The sequence below is a fragment of the Aspergillus udagawae genome (assembly GCF_001078395.1).
Source record: "Aspergillus udagawae IFM 46973 DNA, scaffold_6, whole genome shotgun sequence".
NCBI classification, from domain to species: domain Eukaryota; kingdom Fungi; phylum Ascomycota; class Eurotiomycetes; order Eurotiales; family Aspergillaceae; genus Aspergillus; species Aspergillus udagawae.
Genome location: NW_025091269.1, coordinates 335,915 through 357,588, shown reverse-complemented (window position 1 = coordinate 357,588; position 21,674 = coordinate 335,915). Strand labels below are relative to the sequence as shown.

The 21,674-nt window shown below is 49.9% G+C and overlaps 7 protein-coding genes across 7 annotated transcripts; 2 read left to right on the top strand and 5 right to left on the bottom strand.

Moving 5' to 3' along the window:
* Window positions 1-119: 119 nt before the first annotated feature.
* Window positions 120-3,441, bottom strand: Aud_007893 (glycoside hydrolase family 35 protein; the record flags this gene model as incomplete). Its single annotated transcript, XM_043292781.1, has 6 exons — window positions 120-915; window positions 982-1,069; window positions 1,123-1,194; window positions 1,248-1,541; window positions 1,595-2,591; window positions 2,641-3,441. The coding sequence occupies 6 exons, from the start codon at window positions 3,439-3,441 to the stop codon at window positions 120-122; spliced, it is 3,048 nt and encodes a 1,015-aa protein (XP_043148716.1).
* Window positions 3,442-4,910: 1,469 nt separating this feature from the next.
* Window positions 4,911-6,621, bottom strand: Aud_007892 (elongation of very long chain fatty acids protein; the record flags this gene model as incomplete). The annotated part of the gene is made up of 2 exons (XM_043292780.1): window positions 4,911-5,768; window positions 5,830-6,621. The coding sequence occupies 2 exons, from the start codon at window positions 6,619-6,621 to the stop codon at window positions 4,911-4,913; spliced, it is 1,650 nt and encodes a 549-aa protein (XP_043148715.1).
* Window positions 6,622-8,415: 1,794 nt separating this feature from the next.
* On the bottom strand, window positions 8,416-9,678 carry Aud_007891 (uncharacterized protein; the record flags this gene model as incomplete). Its single annotated transcript, XM_043292779.1, has 2 exons — window positions 8,416-9,507; window positions 9,577-9,678. 2 exons carry the CDS (start codon window positions 9,676-9,678, stop codon window positions 8,416-8,418), a joined length of 1,194 nt encoding a protein of 397 aa, XP_043148714.1.
* Window positions 9,679-10,865: 1,187 nt separating this feature from the next.
* On the top strand, window positions 10,866-11,759 carry Aud_007890 (uncharacterized protein; the record flags this gene model as incomplete). Its single annotated transcript, XM_043292778.1, has 1 exon — window positions 10,866-11,759. The coding sequence occupies one exon, from the start codon at window positions 10,866-10,868 to the stop codon at window positions 11,757-11,759; it is 894 nt and encodes a 297-aa protein (XP_043148713.1).
* A 271-nt stretch (window positions 11,760-12,030) lies between these two features.
* On the bottom strand, window positions 12,031-14,273 carry Aud_007889 (pseudouridine synthase PUS7; the record flags this gene model as incomplete). Its single annotated transcript, XM_043292777.1, has 2 exons — window positions 12,031-14,011; window positions 14,065-14,273. The coding sequence occupies 2 exons, from the start codon at window positions 14,271-14,273 to the stop codon at window positions 12,031-12,033; spliced, it is 2,190 nt and encodes a 729-aa protein (XP_043148712.1).
* Window positions 14,274-15,525: 1,252 nt separating this feature from the next.
* Aud_007888 (uncharacterized protein) lies at window positions 15,526-16,056 on the top strand (the record flags this gene model as incomplete). Its single annotated transcript, XM_043292776.1, has 1 exon — window positions 15,526-16,056. One exon carries the CDS (start codon window positions 15,526-15,528, stop codon window positions 16,054-16,056), a length of 531 nt encoding a protein of 176 aa, XP_043148711.1.
* Window positions 16,057-16,615: 559 nt separating this feature from the next.
* Aud_007887 (DUF2293 domain-containing protein) lies at window positions 16,616-17,664 on the bottom strand (the record flags this gene model as incomplete). The annotated part of the gene is made up of 3 exons (XM_043292775.1): window positions 16,616-17,113; window positions 17,161-17,283; window positions 17,392-17,664. 3 exons carry the CDS (start codon window positions 17,662-17,664, stop codon window positions 16,616-16,618), a joined length of 894 nt encoding a protein of 297 aa, XP_043148710.1.
* Window positions 17,665-21,674: the final 4,010 nt, after the last annotated feature.

The following is a 21,674-nucleotide window of genomic DNA, read 5'->3' as shown; positions in this document are numbered from 1 at the left end:
ACACGATCCATGATACAATTTATTTCATTTATATAATCCAACGGCCAACAGCCTCTATCTGCATAGTATAAAATAACCAACTACGCCAGTCATGGTTCACTCTACAATACACTCACAGACTAGGCAAACTTCAACCGCTCCTCGGTCCACCCCGGCCTCAACCCTTTCCCAAATCCAGCGACACTCAGCGAGCTGTCCGCCACGTAATTCACCTTCCAGTCCACCTGGATACTAGCCCCCGCTTCCGTCTGCGCCCAGACCGCCAACCCGATCGTGTTTTTGCCCTGGTAGTCTAGAATGCCCGGCGGAACAGGGAACACCACCTGATTTCCGATGTGGGGATAGTACCGACCATACTGATATCCATTGACGAATAGCTGCGCGCGATACCCCTTGGGCGCAGTCGACGGCGTCGAAAGCACGAAAGATATGGAGACGTCCAGACCCGCGGGGATATCGAGGGGGACGACGGTGCGGAAGAAGCGGACGGTTGCGCCCGTGAAGCTCAACGCCGAGGACGTGGTTGAGGTCGAGTTCGCGGCTGCCCAGGCGTTGTCGTCGAAGCCGGGGAGGTGCCAGCCCATGCGTTCTGCGAAGAGGCCGTCCTCGTTGAAGACACCGCGGATGGGATCGAGGTTCGATTCCCCGCCTGCGGTGCCGGCGAGGCGCCAGTGGGTGAATTGCGGGGCGGGAGACGAGGTGTTGTTGGACAGGAGGCGGGCCTCGAGGATGCCGCGTGGGTTGAGGGCGCCGGTTGTTTGGTCATGTCCTGTGTCGTCGTGGACAATTAGGAGGACGTTTTCGGCGGGGTTGAGGTAGGAGGCTGGGAAGGAGAGGGTTTTGTTTGCTTGAGAGGTTGTTGCGCTGCCGAGGTGGGAGTCGAGGAAGTGGCCGTTCAGCCAGGCGGACCAGCCGCTGCGGAGGGGAGGATTTGTTAGTTTAGATGGAAGGGTTTGAGTGGGGATGGGGAGGGTAACGTACAAGGCGCTTCCTCCTTGGATGTTGAGGTAGACTCCTGAAGCAGAGCTGTTGAAGTGCCCGCGCCAGAGGCGGACACCGTTGTGGAAGCCTGTAGGGGAATTAGACCCGTGATGGTATAGGGATAGAGAGAGGTTGACATACCGTATTCGTCTGCGTATAGCACTGGAAGGGTTGCAGGTGGACTGGGGTTAGATGTCGTCATGTGGTTTGCCTCTGCGGAATGCATTAGATTTTGTTAGGTCTGATCGATTGGAATTGCGACTTACCAATCCAGGCTGGGCCGGAATCGTCGTACGACGGAAGCCGCTCCGGCAAGCTGTCGTTGGATCTCCAGGAGGTAAGAGCGGGTAACTTGATGGTTGGCGGTGCAGCGAGAGTCGCTTTGAGACTGCCGTATGAAGTCCGAGAGGACTTGACTTGTTTCCCGTTCCAGGTAATCTTCTCCACGCTGTGAGGCGCGAAGACTTCCAGTGTCGTTTTCTCAACCGAGTCTCCTCGGAGCGCCAATGTGGACTTGGATACGCTGGCGGAGCGAACAAGGTACGGACCGTGGACGAGGACTGTTAACCATTAGTATGGGTATGGTGGTTTACTACGCATGAAATGAACTCACCGGTTTCTGACTCCTGCACGATAGGATCGTCTGTCAATGCAGGAGCCCAGAAGCGGTAGGCAGCGGCCTTGTCGAGCAGAACCACGCGCACACCATTATCGAGCTGCAAGACGCTCAACCCTTTGGCCTGAGAGAAGTTCACGACGAGATAGTTCTTCTCGCGCTTAAATTTGATTTCCGAGCAGCCATCGCCATTCTGAACCTTTCCTGACTTGGCTCCCTTGACCGCAAACTCGCCAGATTCCCCCGTAGGAACCCAGAGCACAAGGGTAGGCCTGTTTTCAAAAACGGCGTAGGTCAAGACCTCAGTAGTTGCATAGAGAAGAGTGTGCGAGCCGAACTTGAAGTCAGTCACGATGATCTTGGATTGATGTCCATTCAGCTGGATGACACCCTCGTTCTTGGGAACAGTCAAGGCACCGACAGAAGTGTTGACATGGAGTTTGAACGCTTGATTGCCACCAACGGTGGTGTCATTGTGGAACGTGACGTAGAACCCGGCGTTGGTCTGAGGATTTCTCAACTCGAATGCCCGGACAGCTGTGTTCGTGGTATATTGTGTTCCGTTTCCGATCGCCTCCGTCATTGTGAGGTCCTTCGCGGTACGGGTGAACAATGCCAGTAGCTTGGTCTCGTAATACTTGGATCCAATCGAGCGGTCTTCGGAGATGGGAGCGGAGTAGTCGTAGCTGGTTGCCGTCACAGGAGCAGCAATTGCACCCCAGTTGGTTCCTCCGTACAGCATATACAAACTCATGGCAGTCACTCGCTGGCCGATGTTCCATCGGTAGAACAGGTTAGCAAACTCGGCCCCCGTGTCCTGAGGACATCCACCTTCAGGACCGGCCCAGGGGTTGTAGGAACCGCCCTGGAACTCGGGCATGAATGAGGGAAGAGTGGGTTGAACTTCTTGGAAGTAGTCATAATAGTCGATCACTTTGTAGGGAACATACTCCCCATTGGTGGAGGTACATTGGCTCACGTCGCATGTCCAGCACTTCAAATGTCAGAACAAATCAAATAAAAATGACTAGATGGTAACTCACCGACGGATAGGAATCCAAACCAGCCACGTCGACATTGCCTCCAGCATTGGACCAGTCCGATCCCCAGGATTTCGAGTTCATGTTGGGATCGTTGCTTGTCAATGGCACCGTGATACCATTCTCACGAGCAGATGCTTCCAAGAGCTCCATGTAAGCAACGGCAGTCTTGTTCGGATTGCGATCCCTTGAGTGTCCGATCCACTGCTGGCCGTACTCATTCTCAATCTGGTAGACGAGCGTGTTATGGCCGTCCGTGACCTGGTACTTGCTAGTGATTTGCGACATGTTTGCAAAGTACGGCGTCCACGCCGCCGTATACCGCGGGTCATCATTCCGTAGCGAGCCATACTCGCCAGTTGTCAGCCACAGAGGGAAACCGCCCGCGCTGGCTTCAGCATTGACGTAGGGTCCCGGGCGCACAATCATATACATGCCGAGCTCCTTTGCAAGCTCAAAAATGGGCGTGATATCGTGAGCGCCAGTCGAGAAATCGACCGTGTGGTTGTTGGGCGCATGATAGGCCCAGCTTGAGTAGAATGCAAACGCAGTGAAACCGGTAGCTTTCACCTTCTCGAGAATATCCCTCCACAACTCGGGAACTGGAATACGCCAGTAGTGGAATTCGCCGGAAAAGATGAAGATCCTCTGCCCATTGACGTGGAAGCTGTAGTGGTCCCATTGGACTACCTTGCTCAGGCCGTTATCGTGAAGAGGCCATTCCGTCTCTGACTGGTTCTGAGCAGCTGTCGAGAACCACAGATTTGAAAGAAGAAGAAGGAGAAGTTGGTAGATGTGCGCCATGACCAAACCTCAGCAACAGCACGCTGCTGAACTGGTTCCAGGGACAGGTGCTGCAAAGTTCCAACGTCGACAAACAGGGATGGCAAGCACGGGCTATTAGAGACTTTAAACCTCCTCATCGAATATCGGTGGTTCTCTCATTTCCAGGCCAATACACCATCTGTGCACAAATCTCCAGCAGCAGACATTATTGATTAGAGAGCCACCCAATCGCCAGTTAAAATCGAGCCGAGGCGTCATAAAAAGTGTCGAAGAGAACCAAGAAGCCATCCCGCCGGAGAATGAAAATGCTCAGTATGGTTCAATGCGCTAGATTCTTGTCGAAGGAGATAGGAAGTAAAGTGACTCCACAGCGTGTGCAGTCCGCTCTTGAGGAAGGATCACTAAACTAGGCACAATTTGGTGTCGAGATCATAGGAAGGATGGCCGATGTGGGGAATTGTACTGCAGACAGGAGACGATCAACATCATTTTGCCCGGAGTGTGGAGAACCCGCACAGATGGCTGGACATGTATTTTTCCTCCACTCAACAGTCTCGACGGGGGGAAGTTCTGCCGTGGACGGACTGCTGGTATTTTGGTACAGGGGTATTTAGATTAGGCTTGGGATGTAGTTATAGCATCGAGATGACATTATTGAGCCATTGGTCAGAAAACCTTTACAGATACATCCCCTACAACCCCCGAAATGTAAATAGTCAGAATAGCATCACATGACTCCCTAAATTATAAGTAGTCAAGTTAGTAAGGTAGCTACAGGTCATAGTCATAGTCATAGTTTTGGTCATGGTGTGAAGTATTACCCATTAGCAGCTCACAGATAGTGAATATAATGAAATAATACGAGAAATTAGATTCTTAATAGTAGAGTCTAATTACCTAATGTTTCAAAGCCTACCTTGTGGTTTTCGTATATCATCAATTTATATAGTGAATTAATAACTCAGAATTCCGGCGGCTCCAGCGTAAAGGGGCTATATTCAAAGCTATTTTATGATTCTCACGATGCCGATTCATACCCAGCGACAAGCCCAGACCCTAACCCTTACACAATGTAGAGTGACACATGATGTTGATCTAACTACCTTAGTCACATCCAGGAGAGTGTATAAACAAAGAAGGGGAAGTTCTGTTTGTAGAGTCTTTTATTTTATTGATAAATAAATCTATAGTAAAGTGAACTAACCGTGTCCTTTTCAGCCAATAGCCTCAAGCCCTCAACGCCCCCGTCAAAATTCAAAGGAACTTATGTACAGAACAAACTAATAAAAGTAACAAAGGCAGCAGCAGGAACGGATTCGACAGGATCTAATGTCCCGTCAACTGGCCGATGGGAATGTAGGAACCCTCAATCAACTCTCGATAGGTCGAGTCCGTGAGCATCACGGATCCCAAGAAAAGTTGGAGGGTAGGGGAGAGACTTCTTTCTTTTTTGTTAGGATAGGAGATTGATAAATCAGAGAGCACGTTCACGCAGTCTTCTCCAATACCCCAAAAGGATTAGTGTCCTGGACGTCAGGAACGTCAGGGAACTTCTCCAGTTCCTCCTTCGTCTGAGGTTTGGCACCCTTCTTGGGAGGAACAGTCGAGAAACCTTCCTCAATCTGCTCCTTGGTGCCACGCTTCTTTTGGCTGCCACCGGAGCGCGTCCGGATCGGTGACTTGTCAGTGATGTGCGACTGTGCCTTCTTGCCGTTGGCCTTTTGGGTCTGGACCTTCTGTACTGCCTCGTCTTCCGTGCTGATCTCCCCGTTCATCTCGACAGACTTCTGAATTTCACGGCTGACGCCCTTGAGAGCATCTAGACCAGCTTTTTCGGCAGCATGCATGTGAGTGGGATGAGGCCGACTCGGCTCCTTGCGGTGCAGGTATGACCGGACGAAGAAGCGCACAAACAGATATGTCAGAGGCAGGAGGTACATAACGTTGAGCCAAATTGCGAAAGCCTGACCGGTTGTATCAATGCAGGGGGTCATGGGCCCAACAGGTGTGCACTGAGCAGCCGAGCTGCTGGGGACATCGGCAAAGGAATAACCAACGTTCTCAGCAGCACCCTCTGCGCCAGCAGCCCGCAATCCCAGCTTCTTGAGCCAGGGGCCGAGTCCTACAGCCGAGGCAGTCGCAGCCGCAGCTTCAATAACAGACGTGGCGGAAGCGGCGGCGGCGCTTGCAGTCGAAAGCTTGCCGGGAAGAGTGTAGCTGACAAAGAGATACGATGCGGCCCAGGTGGTTCCAACGACGAACTGTGTGATCTGCATGGTGGTCAAAGAGCGCTTGATAACACCGGGGACTCGAATATGAAGTGCGGTCAAAGTGTAGTAAGTGTACTGGAGAGGATGGTCAGCCAATGTACCCGACTAATACGGACAATTTGGAGCGCTTGCGTACCATCAAAGCATGGATACCAGAGTTGACCAAGGTGAAGATAAGGATGGGAGGAGCCATGTAGCGGATACCCGCCCACATGCACATCATCGCACCAGCATGGTGGTAGGTCTGTAAAGTCGAGCTCTTCTTGCCCTTCGCCAGAATGATAGCAGTATCCAACACCTCATAGAACTTGGATAGATAGAAGATCCAGCCCAGGTAGGCCAATCCTTGGTTCCACATACGGCCAATGTCCGTCGGGTCCGGGACACCACCCGCAGCCAACTTGTATTCCGGGTTCGGCAGTTTCCACTGATCGGTGACGGAGTCGTAGATGGCAGCATTGCCGTAGCCACGGGGGCCATTGATCTTGCAAAGAGAATCAAGCACGCCTACAACGCCGTGTGGGTCCTCGCGATGAGGCCACGAGTTGCGGAAAGCCTGGAACATGCCGACAAACGTCCATGCGGAATAGATGGCCAGGAAGACATTGTGAAGGATGACAAAAAACTTGAAGAGCCGCGTGTGGCTGAAACCCCAGGGCTTGTACCCACGACTCTTGTTGATGCGGTTGATGATGATAACGGTGACTGCGTAGACACTGGCAATGGTAATCGGCACGCGAACGTCAAGGAGCTGTCTGTACAACTCGGGGGGGATGTTGAACGGCTGGTCCCATGTCGGCTCAGAGATCAGAGGAGCAGGAAGAGGCTCAGGGAGCTCGTGAGGAGGGAATCTGAAGAGCGCGGCGGGCGGGAAACCTAGGCGCACGACAGCAGGGCCCGCCTCGGTGCCGACGTTGATATCGATCATGATCGAAAACCTCCTGAGGGCGCTTTCACAGGTGAAGTAAGAATTGACGAGAGGAGACTGGTCTTTCGAGATAACAAGTTTGTGGCCCTCTTTTATTGAGAGGAAGATAAGACTAAGAAATAAGGAAAGGGTGGGAAAGAGCCAGACCAAAAAAATTAGAAAAAAAAAAAAAAGTTCAACGTCGCAAAAGTACCTCGTCGAAAGCAGAAAAGGGTAATGAAGTAATTCCACCTTCTCCCCAAGGTTCGATCAAATCGTGCAGAGGTAGATGCGGATAGATAAATCCTTAGAGATGTGAACCATCAACTCAAAAGCAAGAATCAAGTGAGTCTCTACAAATCAAGAGTGTCTAATCGGGTCAATGGGTGAAAATTATCGAAGTGTCATTGCTATCTCCAAAAGTGGAGCCGTGATGCATTTGTTGGGAATTTGGCTGCTCTGGTCGATGAAACCTCGGCCCAACACAATTATTGATGGCAACAATCGACTTCTCCAGCAAGCTTGTGAATAGGATGTTCTTCTAGATACATCATGAACAAAAGGGCATTACGGATAGTTATATAGAAGCGCATTGGTCAAACCAGGATGATGATGCTATAGCTTATTGCTCAGACCCGGGCAGAGTGTAACTCTGGTAGGTAAAGGTAGATACCTGCTGTGGATGGTTTCTTGCCACTGCCGTCATTCTCATGCGATGTGCTGAACAATGATGCAAGGCGATCTCTCGATGAGCATATTCTAGGAATCATCCTACACCTTCTGTGCTTGAAACAATAAAGTACATCTACAAGTACACAAGTACAACCCTCGTACCTCCATCCCTGTTGACCTCATAGACTGTAGTAGGACCGCAACTATTTTTCAATGATCCGCGTCGCAAAAATGATGCGCAATGCCGTACAAAGTAGCCAATCAGAAAATTCAGTTTGGTGTAGTCAGCTACCGGGCCGCGAATACCCCGGATTTGACTTGGCACGTGATTTTAAGGCCTCAGGCTTTAAACTCCAAGGCGACCAGGGCCTAGGCATCAAGGCAACATCAAGGTGTCATAGCGCCTGGGACATCTTCACATGAAGCATTAATTTAAAGGATTCGCCCCAACAAAGGAGAAATGACCCGTAGTTATAGACTCTTAAAGATATAGAACGAGCCGAGGCTTGGGGATCATTGATTCAACGCTTCTACCCCTGAACAAAACTAGACTCACTGCGTGACTGCACTAATGCAACCAACACAAAGGTGCAGATAGGGAACGCCTATCAAACGCCATGGCCGCTTGAGTGGTTCTAAAGGCTCGAAGATCTCTAGCTCATCTTTAATGCGTTCAAGTACCACTTAGTCTAAGATGGTGGAACGCATAGCACGGATCTGATTCTGATGGTGTTCCATTTCCTATCTAGTGTTCAAAATTGCCTCTTTCTTAACTACAAAGGCAAGGCCGACCTTGTGAGTTCTCAAGAAGCGTAACAAGCCACATCCGCCACAGCCGTCCTAGTTGATGGCCTTTATCCGGAGATTAGCCAGTTAGCCGAAAGACAGCCGTAGGCTATCATATTCATGTCAATTGGCGGAGTAGTACTAGGGGTAAATACAGTCTTTCGCCTGTCTTTGCAAGCCCTACCACCCCGCATTGCAAGTCTATCCCGAACCTAGCTTTGGAGCAGTTGGTGAGTGCATGTCCAAAATACAAATGTACTTGATCTATTGTACAGTAAAGCGAACGTGATGGACGAGTCCAATATGGATAAACACAGTAAATACAATGGAATTGACATCAGTTGACCTAACCTCCGCTCAGACGGGTTTGGTACTCAGCGGGAGCGGCGGAGGCGCAGGTGACGATGGAGAAGAGCCATTGACAGGTGTTGACCGCATCGCTGCTTTCTTGGGAGGTGGCGGAGGTGGCGGCGCCTTTCGCCGGTTCAATGTGTCTATTTCTACTGAGTCGGATGAAGGCTCGCTTCGATTAGGGTGCGGCGTTGTAGGAGGCGGCCGGAATTGCTTGGATGAAATTGATGTGTTTGCTGACCTTTTCTCATCGACAAAGTTATTGAAGCGCTGTGTGATCTTATATTTGTCATTCAAGTTCTGGACTCGTTCTTTGCCCGCTTGAAGCTTATCATTATGCCGCTCGCGTAAGTTGTTCACTGTAGATGTTGCCGATGACTCGGGCTGTGTTGTGCTTCCCCGAACCGGCGGGGAGGGGGCTTGCGACGGAGACTGAGATGAGCTTGTCCTCATTTGCGAAAAGCGAGCTTGAAGCTCATCAACTGAGGCTTGACCGGCTACTCCAGCGGTTGTGTTGCTGGGGCTGCTTCTATCGTGTCCAATGCCAAGAGCAGGAACTGACACACCAGCATTGGACAGACGGGAGACGGCACCTCGGTTTAAGAGCCCCTCAGAAGCCGGTTCTGATGGGGAATATGCCGGGGGAGGGGTTGCTGGGTGCGACTGTGGAGTAGAGTTCATGCGAGGAGGGATCCGAGGAGGTACGCTCGGCACTGGCCTAGAACTTGCAGAGGACACGGAACTTGCCGGTGAATGCATTCTTCGGGCTGGAGGTGGTGGGAGTTTATCCGTGTTTAAACCTGTCGTATTCGCTCGGTAGGGTAGCGGTGGACCAGCTGGTCTTTGGGGTTCGGCTTCCTCAGCTCGATTCTGCTCCTGTTGCCGGGCCTGCACGTGCTGGGTCTGTTCCTGAGACAGAGGTGCCCCTAGTCCCCTGCAATCCGGCGTCGTCTGATTCGGGACTGCACCAGGTCCATGGGCCGCAATGTGCTTCGGTGGTGGCCCGAAAGCGGATGGGTCCTTGAGTGATGACAGGGGTCGGGAGACGTGCTGCTCCTGCTCGCTGTCCCTATCCTTTCCCTTTCCCATCCATCCTGCCTATACCGCGAAGTAGCGTCAGAAAATGCCAAATACTGGATTTGCACAAAAGATTGGGAAAGTACAAACCACTTGATTGATGCCTTTGAAGTCTCCCCGCCAGCTTTCTTTCCCTCCAGACTTACCCTTAGGGTGCCAGCCCTCTTTCAGAGTCTCTCTTAAGCCACTCATCGTGAGCTCAAACGTATCCCACAATATAAAGACAATGGAATGAATGAGCACAACTGTATTATGTTGCCGATCCAACTATGATCGGTGACGCAGCATCTGGCGTCGTCCCCGCCCCGCATTCTCAGTTATCTCCAATCTCCGCCGCACACGTGACTATACTCTTTCTTCCTCTTGCTCATGACCTTTCTCGTTTCCTTCGTGATCATGTTCATTTATACGAGGCAAACTTCATCTCATTGGCAGGGCCAAATGGAAAACAATGTTGGTGTGTGAGCTGACACTAGAGTTCAAACCCTTGCATGACCGTGACAATGACTGTGTGTCTCTGTCCTACAGTTGAAGCATTTGGCCCCCAACGGCACGCCTTTCTCGTCTTAAACTGCCTAGCTAACCCGCCGATCAAAAAGGTAGACAACTCAAGTTGCTACGTCTTCGTGTTTGCTGATCAAGCCCACATAATGCGATCGCGAAGTCTGTTTTCATTTTGAAAAAGAGTAGTGCCTACTCAACTGAGCGAGGCGCCTATACAACCGCCCCGGACATCATGGAGCCTTATCAATGGACACTGGTGCTGGCATCATGCTACGCATCAGGGTTAATGGAATCAAGGCTCCAGGAGCGGTCAATCAGCGATGAGTTTCGTCCCATCGTGTTACGAATACATGGTGTGCAGCGGCTCGTGTTGAGAGGCAGGCGGCTGCCTCACTTTCCGCTGATTGGCCGCTGATCGCTGCCCTTTCATTGTCCAGGTCTATACTTGGTAACCGCTTGACGCTGCTGCGCCATGTCAGCGCTCCCTTTGGCGACACTTTCTTTCTTTCTTTCCCTTTTTTTGGTTGATGGTGGTGTCGGTCTCGTAATGAGATGATCCACTTCTCCTTGCTCTGCCCCTCTTCGTGAGCTTGTCGCTCCAAGTTGTTACCTGGAGGCAAGAATACGGGAGAGATTCCAAGTGCATGCTTATTCAACTTCTTACACCCGGTTGAGCTTCTAGCAATAAGCAACTTTGGCGTTTGAGCATGCTTTGAATGTGAGGATTTCCTGCTTCTTGTTTGCACTGTGGTACGAGCCTGGCGAATCTGGAGGAGAATTGCATCGTCTCAATTACGACGCTGGACCATTCAAGGGAGTGCTTGTCTTGAATTCTATCCCGGAATCGTGAGACGACCACAGGTCGGTATAACAGAATGATTGATCGTGAAAGGCCGAATTCATTGGACAGCGCCAATGGGCACAATATACTGCCGCAATCCCCTGGAGAGGAGCAGCCATCGCCACGGTACGGCGAGTCAGACTCTACATCTTCGCAGACATCTCTGTTCGGGTCGGATTCGACGGATAGCACTGTGCAATCGACCAACGCGAGATATGAACCGACATCGCTCACATCATCAAGCACAAACGTTCTCGTGACGGCTACCACAGTAATCTCTTCAATCTCAGCATCGACGGGGACTCCTTCCCAAACGGGAGCTAGCAGCTCGGGAAGCAGCAACACGAAGACAATCGCTATTGCTGTTCCAGTATCTGTAATTGGCGCTGCTTTGCTCCTCGGAGCGTTATTCCTTCTTTCGAGACGCCGCCGTCGGAAAACTCGACAAGAGAATCCATCGAACCTTCACGTTGATATGGCTCAGGCAACTCGAACAAACCTGCTGCCACACAATGGTATTCTATGGAACGTCGGACACGCAAGATCCCATGAAACCCTTTTCGATGGCCCCTATCCTTCTCAGGCCGCTTCAAATGATCACATTCCAGAAGCCCAGCCATACAATCAACTAAATGCGGTGCCAAGATCTCAACCAGCTACGTTGTCCGTCCCTACTCCTCCAGCTGCAGTCATAGAACATAGACAACCAGAAGGTGGATTTGGGTTGACCGAAACCAGCTCAGTCACTGCTGGATTACAAGCCGGAGGCGAAGATCGTCCCCGCTCGCCATTTGACCATCCGTTGGATGATGCCATGTCCGAGGTGTCGGGTCTGAGTGACAGGCGGGGAGTCACGCATAGTCGTGATCTAGATGATATTTCATCCGTATCTTCCATTGGTGACCACGAACCCGCGACGCGCAGATAATGCTGCCAAAAGTAATGGGTTATACCTGAGTTCATTGACGAATAATGCGCGAGTTTCTGACCGTCTGCGACGACCTTGTGAAGTTTGGCTAGGCGTTGCCCTAATTCTTGGTTGAATGATGCTATCTAGCGATACTTGGCGGTACCTACAAATTGAGTGAAAGGATGAAGTTTGAAATGAGAAATTATCATATCCTTTTTATGCCTTCAAGTGGTATCTACAATTTTGTCTATCTCTTTTTAAAGATCATATACACATTCAGACAAGGCAACTATCTTCCACCTCCAAAATCCGGCTTGTAAGCCACCACCTTGCCCTTCATTAGCTCTCTCAGCGCCATTGTGGCATACTGGCTCGACCCGAGCTGGAACTTGAGGATCACGGCAATCTTGTCAGCGGAGTCAGCATTAGACTCAGTAGCCGCTTCCTTGCCGTTGAGCTTGTCCAGATCCGTCTGCACGAACTGCTCGTCGTCCTGAGAATAGAGTTTTACATCCACTGAGTAGTCCGCACCCATCCGGCTAAGGACCTTGCGGTAGCCGCCGCTAAGACTGATATCTTTCCACTTGCGGCGCATGTCGAAGGGATCGAGACCACCGCCTTGCTCGCTGCCCATGAAGCGCTTATAGAAGTTGGTCATCTCGTTGGCGGGGTAGACCACGTCGAATCCAGGGAGCGGCAGGACGACGTCGAAAATGGAGTACTTGCCGCTGGCGGCTTCCTCCGCGGTTAGAGCGCGGGCGCGCTCGAACATGTCTTCAGCTGAGTAGGCGCTGTCGTGTGCCGCGGGCTTGACGACAACCTCGCCGTCGGCGTCGACCTCGGCTTCAGGGCCGGCTGCTTCGACCTTTTCGCGGTGCTCGTGGATAAGGACGAGGTCGCCTTCTACTACTTTGTCGCCGTAAAGCCGCCAGCGCTCGCCGACAGCGAAGTTCCAGACCAGCGACTGATAAGCGTGCACGTACATCAGACGTAGGTTTCGAGGAATGGTTTGCAAAGCTCCGAGATAATCGTTCTGTGAGCGGCCCAGATGGCGGATCAGATTGTTTTCTGCTGAGAATTTCCGGGGCAGTTTCTCCACGGCCTCGGTGACTTTGCCGGTAGTCTGGAAGATGTGAATTGCTTCCGCACGAGCCTTATCGTCTGAGCTGATCATGGAGGTCGAGTTGCCTTCCTGGGCTGCGGCAAGGATATGAGGACTATAATGCAGGATTGCATCACAGGCGCTCTTGAAGTCACCCTGGAGCATCTTCACACCGACCATATCCGTGCGAGTTGCAAACGTTCCGAACCGTTGTAGTCCGTAGTAATTGAAGTATCCCCTCTCACGGAGGTTTCGCAACGCAGATCCGACAAAATCCTTGGCCTTAGCGACGGCACCTTCACGATCTTGAAGGTCCACGCCAGGAATAGCGCATTCGCGAAGAGTGATGACGAATTCATTGCCCTTTAAATCACCCAGCTCAAGGCCATGGCGGCAATACTCGTAGTCTCCCACAGCCGAGTTGCGAAGAGCAGGGTTGAGCTTTGCGAGCCGATCGGCAAAGACCCGGCTTACACATGCTCGTTGCACGGTCACACCACGTCGGTCCTTAGTACCGGCAAACTGGAAGCTTCGCGGAGCCATCTTCATTGAACGCGCCAGGAAAGATATAACTTCCATGGTATCCTTGTTCTCCTTGTATATCGTAAAATGTAGATAGGAGCCACCCAGCTCCTCGAAGTTGAGCCGGCCTCGTTCGCGCCCTGAGCCACGTCCACCTTGGACGTTGCGCTTGTTCCGGTTCGGAGCAGCCGATATATTCATCATGCCTTCGCTGTCCGTCTGCGATTCGAGTTGCGAGTTGAAAATGCGACGGATTGCCTGGTGAATCTTGATTCGTAGGTCGCGATCTGTGACAACGACAGTGTTCACTCGACCCAACTCGTTCGGTCTTGCTCTGGGGTTAGACAGGGCACGGGTATGTAGAGCCAAAATTCGTTCGGTAGCCTCGGTGCCAAAGAATGACTCCAATAATGCCTTATCTTCTTCTGAGAGCTGGAACTCGGCAGCGGCGTCCTCTTTAGCGGCTGGCGCATCTTTATCTCCTGCGGCTGCTGACTCTGCAGTATTATCCGCTACAAGAGCCTCCGACTTGGTCTCAGCATCGCTGTTCTTGGTTCCTTCTGCAGGCGAAGTGGGAGGATTCAAGTTCCGAAGATGCAAAACTTCACCGGACGGAAGGATCTCATTGACGAGGAAATCGGTGTATCTGAGACAGAAGATGGTTAACTTTATTTGCAGTATGTCAGGTTTTAGTTGTACCTCTTTTTCAGAACTCCGGAAAAGCCCACGTTGTCTGCACTGACAAACTCGGTGATTCCAACCTCAGCTTCCTTCAATGCTTGAGCATCACCTTCGGAGATCTCCAGAGCCGGAACCGCGGAAGGAGGCAGCACAGCATCGTCTGAGACGGGAGTATCGTCGGTCTTAAGTCGCTTGCGCGGCGACTCGACAATATCTGCGCCCTCCATTGTTGAGATACGGGTATCTCTGCACGAAGATCCTGGATCTAGAGCTGCAGTCAGTTGTCGGAGGAGCTGCTTCAATCTCCGCAATAGCCTTTACTGAAAGCGGCAACGACCAGGGCTAGCCCTACAGCCTATTTGGGACTTCTAATAACAACGATGAAGTGGAACTCGAATTCTTAAAGTATACTTTTTAGACCGAGTACGCAGTCTAGCTCAAGTAATTATTTGTTATCTGAAAAAGACCGTATCAGTACCGATTGCAACAATCAAATTGTTGTTAGTACAATGGAGATAGTTAGATCTATCTACGGAGTATATAAGCGGCAGGCATCATGGAGTCCACGTAGATAGACACATAGTAGGTTCTCCATCAAACCTACTAGCGGCTATTCTGATTATTACTCAAGTAGTGAACTAAACCCATTCAACTCAGCAGTTACAGCAGGGACATAGGGAAGATATTATTTCTGGTGTCCAGACCAACTCAGAGAAACAAAGTAGACAAAGACCAACAGGCTACAGACAAGCCAAGGACAAAGGCCCTCCAAGGCTCAAAATATCCCACTTGTAGGATTTAGGTCTCACAATTTGAGCCAGCTTCGAAACACCATAAGTCTTCAGTGACCTGGACGAGCAAAGGAAGTCATGTTTGATAACTGTTGGGGACGAACCCACTGAAAACACAATAGGCTTTCTTGATATCAAGACACCTGGACCCCCTACGAAGACCTTGGGTGTTGCTTTCCATTAGATGCCTTGCGGCAAGGGCTTCTTCAAATTATAGAGACACTCGGAAAGTATTCTTTGTCGAGAATGAAACTCTTACTAGTGAACAAGGAAATTCAGAATCGACTCTTTGTCTCTTCGTAACGGTATATATGCTAAAGGAAATGAAGTATTTCTTTCCGGCATGATTCGCATGACAATGGTTCTTTTTCAGAGTGAGAGAGGTGTCCGGAAGAGTCTCTTTGTTGCGATGAGACTCTCGAGGTCTAACAAGGGAATTGAACGCAGACACAACATGGAATTGAGGCACCTTACATTCTGCTCGGGGACCAATGCTGATAACTATCAGCTATAAAGTCGCTCCATTCTCACCAGTCGAATGATCATTCAACCATCGAACTCCTCTGTACTCTCTATTTCCCTCCCTTGTCTCGAATTCCAAAGTTTGAACATAACTCACCTACTGTACGTAAACTCCCCGAACTGACGCTTCTCGAAGACGTTGATTACCATATCAGAATCTAACAGCATGGGTATCCCACAGTGGAACGAGCAGGACGAGTGCCAGGCACGCATGCAGGATGCCGGTCTTTACTTCGACTGGCCGAACCCATACAATCTCGAACCGGGCCTCTATATCATCGTCCACATGGAGTATACCACCCAGCCCGGTGAAATGATGGATGTCATTGACGACGCATACAGTACCGTCACAGCCCGTCTCGAATCGCGGCAGTTCTGCAACCCGAGGCACCCCATTCCAGGGTGTAAGAGCCTGTTCATCCACTATGAGCTGACCAACCAGGATGACGGGACCACGAACCCGTTCCCAACGGAAGTAGACCTCTTCGAAGAGGTTAGGAGTCACCTCCTGCTGATGTTTGATCAGCTTGAGTTCGGGAGAGATGTTGATCTCCCGTACAAACTTGGTCCGGTGTGTGTGTTCTGGTGTGACATGGTCGAGCAAGCGCCTGAGCTTCCCACGGTCACTGTTGAAGTGTACGAGGAGACTGACTCTGACTCGCAGGAGGAAGGGCAACATCAAGATAAGCTGCCTTAAAGTGCTCAGCAATGATCCCTCTTGGCTTTGCGTCTTTAGCGGAATGTTGAATTGGTGGACTGGGCTGACTGAGACAGAATAGACATCAGAGCGACATAGCGAACCACAATTTGGCGCATACTGTTTGGAGTCCGGATTGTTTGGGGTCATCGCTGTGGAAAGGTATGTCTTTTGGCTTTGGTTTGCAATTTTTGGGTTGCGTGCGTGGCTGGTCGAATCCATGTTTTCATCACAGTAATACAGATGGATATCTTCATTCTTGTTCACAAACCCCTACGGCAAGAAATGCAATTCATTGTAATGGGCTGCAACGGATAACAACAACTATCATTAAGCACATTGACTGTGACGATGGTGAATCGTCACCCCCTGTTCCTTCTATGTGTATTCTATATCGTACTCTTATGTATGTTCGGATACATAAGATCGTTCATTTCTCATATCATCATGAGGGTCATTGTTGAAATCGGGCGTCGCCGGTCGAGGAAGCACTCTATCAAGTTTCATGTCGTACAATCGTTATGAACAGATGAAATAAATCGTCGCACTCGAGAGGCCGTCAATCAATGCAGATCACGTCGTCAGCAGGTCGTGTCGGTTTTTGACCGTCAGCATGACTGCGCAGGGGCAAAGAATCTGTAGACTGAGCGTTTCCCCCCTCCCACGCAGTCTTGACGGCTTGCACCATATCCCAAACCGCTTTTCTAGCTTCATGCCGTGCTTTTCCCGCATCGAGAAGGGACTCGTAAGGTGTATGTGTGTGTCTGATGTGTGCTTCCACAGCCAAATTGGCCTTTTGTTCGTCTGTTTTCCTTGTCGTTCTTCCTACTCGTCCAGAGCGCTTCAGGAAAGCATGATCGACAATAGTCTCCAGGGACTCAGCAGGCATGAGTGGGAACTTGTTGCGCAGGATTTGCCGAGCTCGCGCCAGGTCCTTTTCGTCTCGCGTTTTGACAGCAAGAGCACGGGAATCGGCAGTCACGGCAGCAGATTTGAGAACAGCGGCGTACACATCTTTTGGTACCCGGAGTCCAATATTTCGTTTTCCAGTATTGTTCTGCGGTGCGTTAGATGATGGAAGTAGAAGGCGCGGGCAAGCCTTACATAGACGACATAGACTATCCGGTCGGACTCTTTGGTCTGAGTCCGACAGTGCCGCGTAATATAAACATCGCCCTTTGGCACGAAGACATAGTTCTCGCCCAAGGGCTCCCTATCTAAGCAATTCTGATGGGACGAAGCGTCAGCGGAACTAGACCTGCAAGCTAAGCTAGGATCCTGCCGTCGGATCTGTAGCGCAACAATGATGGGATAGGAAGAAGACCACAATCATACCTCTTCAAGGGGATCCGTCGAAGGAGGAAGTTGAACAAATTTTGAATATTTTAAGGACTGTTGACTACAACGATTTCTTGCGGGGTTGGTATCAAGGTTGCTCGTCGTACCGAAAAGTCCGCCTTGATTGCGGGCTTTCGAAGAGGTCTTCCTCCGGACTTCGGCTAAAATAGATTGAGGTGATCTAGGCGAAGCGAATCCATTCTTGACGCGAGACTTTCGACGCCGAGCATGTTTCCGCGACCCTTTTCTGCGGCCTGATGGAAGCGACATTTCGGGTCCACTGGCAATGTAAAAATTGAAGATATTGAAAAGGGAATAAGCTTAAATTGGTGGTTTTCAAAAACGTTTGCAAAATCCGCACAGTATCTGACTCATGGCACGATACGCTCATCGACCAGCTTTCTCATGCGTTCGAAGCGAGCGGTGGCTTGTTAACAAAGAAAACACAACGGGAAGGCATTGAGCCTATACCTGGAATCAAGTACCCCGTGAGATTCACCAGTCAGGGTACCTTGAGGATGCCCATGACCAATATGACCAATAATGAAAAGGTGATCGAAGCATCTATACCGAATGGGACTCATTTGAAATCCTTGCTGCCCATCGGATTCCCCGAATCAGGGATAAATATTGGCGGGGTGTGGCTGGAGATGTGGCAATGCAAAGACTGCCTTAATTTTCAGGTAATTTCTTCATGGAAGGCCACAACTATCTATACAACTAATAACACCACAACTTCTTTCTACAGGTACTCTGTGTCCTGCGGTGGCCAGTCAGTCCGAATCTCACTCGATCCTCAAGTTACCTTAGTCAAATGGTTTCGCCTTTCTTCAGAATTCCATCTTTGACATCTAGAAGGCGATTGCTTTATGCCCGTCGGTGCCATGGAATGTCATCGGCCACCAATCTTCAATTAGCTTTCCAAGTTTTATGACAATGAGGAAGTCCAATGTAGCCTTTGTTATGCCATTGCTCATCTATCCTTTGAGCAGATAGAAGGTGCTCGAAGGACCGGTTGGGATTGGTTTTCATATGAATGTCTCGTTTGTCAGAGGTCCATTATCTAGCAAATACGCTGACATGCGGGATCCTTGCTCGATGATGAGTGGTGCCGCGACGATATAGTACTTCTGTTTTGCAAGATCCATTCTGCCACCGCTGTTAAGATCTGACGTGCTGTAGACCCCTAGCAACCATGGCACCGGACTCAGCATATGTAGCGAATGCGGTTACAGTCTCAGCAATCCTCAAGTAATAACCATTGGCCTCCTGAATCGTCAGTCATCTACAATTATAAGCAATAGCGATGCTCGAGCAATCTCAGAAACAGCCATAGTCATATAGACGATGCAATAATCTCTTGCCATGGCTTTCGGACGCCCACCCATCTTGTGGGCATAGCGCCGGGGTTGAGAACACGTCTTCTCCAGCTAGGTCAGCAGTCCAAGGTATAAGACTGATTTGGAGTTGCGGTATTCGAAGACTCAAGTGATTATCTGAAGGTGATTCTCAAATTCAAGACCATTTGATTCCTCCAAGAGACATTCTCAATTGCAAGATGAATCCATCAGTACTTGGTATTGCCGAGATAAGCCTAGACTACTGCCTTGTACTCCTCGGGCACGATCTTGGTTGTTGAGTCAGGTTGAAACTGGGAAGCGGGAAGAACAAGTTAGCTGGCTTCTGGGGACGAGCTCGGAGATCTCTCCATTATTACTTAGAGATCTCTTGACGATCGCTGGTTTTGCGAAAGATCGAGGATTTACTCTGTACTAAACTGTCCCCATTCTCCATGCGCTGCTTTACTGTTATAGTAGGATTACTTTAGCTGGTCAGGGGGACATGTCGTCACTGTATCCATTCCATCTCAATTGCCAACGCCAATGTCCCGTGTCCACTTTTCGGCCATGTGGGCGAGACCAAGGCTGGAGGTTGGAGCTGAAAAGAACAAGCTAGCCATGATAGCCTCACTCGGCTGGCCATTAGAATTGAATGCCACTAATAAGCGGCCCAGCTCCTTAGTGAGTCTTACACTGGCGAGCAGCTAATCGCGACCAGGTAACGGAGTACAGGGCTCGATCTCGACTTTCCCCGAATTTGGCCCGATCTGCTAGCAGGGTGGTAAGGGGGAAGCCTGGGAGGGGCAACGCATGCAGTGTTCCTAAGTCAAAGGCTCCTGGTTAGGACTCACGTATAATTGTCTAATTCAGTAATGATCGCGAATCTCTGACGGAAGTCGACCTTCATGCCGACGTGACGACGGTCCAATGGATTCAGCCAAAGGGGAACTTCTCCTGCAGGTGAAAAGGACAACTGGAGATCGTGATGGAGATGAAGGTGGGGCACAGCTGAGACCCACTCTTGTCAAAGGTTTCTTCTTGACGGAGTAAGTGTCGTGTTCCTTGTCTTTGGTTGCATTGACGACGTGGCATAAGAGAATGGGAGATTCAGAAATGTCCGCAATATCAACTGTTAAAAGCTCAGAGAGCCTGTCATCTTTTAGTGATGATTCTCCTCAGCTCATCAGATCCATGTACATCAGGGCGTTAGGACAATCAAAGGATGACAGCCGTTCTCCAATTGGTGGGAAGGGCTCTGTCGCTGACGGAGTACTCCGCAAGGCACAATACGATAGCGTTCCAGATCAGGGATAGTGTTCCCTTGTTGCCTCGCACAGCTGACGGAAATTGTCCTTGAATCTTGATCCGATAACCACGCTTAGTGATTGAAAGCAACTTGCGAGATTATGCGAGATATCTCACCATGCCAGTATGTTGTTCTATACGCCATATGAGAATCGAACAATGCACTCCCTTTTTCATTCCGGGCCAGGATAAGAACATACCATGATAAGAGGTTGATGACCTCATATCACGTGAACTTCAACCTTAATTTGAGATCTCACAGGACGCTAGTCCAAAAGGGGTTATATTGACTCGGAGGTTTGGCGATTTTGAGACAGCTCTCAAGTTATTGCTTTTGACCTTACTTGCAACGCAGATCCGTCAATTCAGTATCTCTGGTTCTCTTTGGCCATCTGGAGAGTGTAGATGGTAGTGTCCTGAAGGCTCAGCGACTCAAATATACCGTGGGAGAGGTTGACAGGCGGCCAAACATCTACTTCACACCGGGTTGCAGACAAGATTGTCACGAGTCTCGAGCATGCGGACTAATTGCAGACAATGAAGTCTTCCTTTGGGGAGGTAGACTGTTCGTACAATGCATATATCGCGCGGCCTTCAACTGTGAATCTGCCGGTTCGTCATAACGATGACCACTGTAGGAGGGCTCCCCGAACTCGTACCAACGAACACCAGTGCGGAAACCGTTTTATAGCCATATCATGCAACTCTGGCTGCACATGAGCGTCTTAATACCGAACGATGTCTTCTTCCTTAAGGATAAGGGGGGGTTTAAATACTGCTAGTTCGGACTTCGTATATGTCCATGTAATGGAAAGTGATAACTTGAAAAACGCCAGTATCATGATCAGTGTTGAGGCAGTAAGTCATATCGGTGTGCTAGCAGATAACCTAGCTTCTTTATTCATGTCCCTCCGCACGTTAGTGTTGTGATGACAATGTCTACTTCAAGAACGATTGGACTCGGTAGTTTGTAGCCACAAGGCTGCCTTGGTGCCTTGGGCATGTGCGACCCGGTCGGAATTGCACATCAAACCTGGCTCAGCAGACAGCTTAAACAACGATCAATTGAGTCTTGACTAGGTTCACCATCTTCATAGACACGAACAACTGAAGACTTTGGTGAGTTGACAGATCATGAACTTGCCAACTTGTAGCACAGTTATCCACATATCCAGATCCATCCATATCCGAGATTATCTCACCAAAACTATATTCTCCACTGAGTAGAACAAGATACCATCAATGAAGTGGAGGAGAATCAGGCTGGAGCTTTTGTTTGGCTTGATTAAATTATTGTTCATTATTTCCAGTCCCAGTCTGATCCAAAGAAGGATATTTCTGTTAAGTGATCGCAAAACAGAAGAAGTGCGTAGTGGTGGATCTGCGGATGAAAAAAGAAAAAAAATTACAGTGTCTAAATTATTACAAACAGAGGAAAAGAAAAACACACGATTTCCTCCCCTCTTGGATTTCTTTCATATTCAATCTCGAAGCTTTTTCTCTCCTCACTCTTCCTCTCTCTTCGATCTCCTCTTTTCCCTCCTTTTCTCTTCAACCTTCTGGACCAAGAGTCAAAGGGTCAAGACATAGATAAAGGGCAAGCAACGCTAAAGACATACCTCCGCTTCTCCCTTT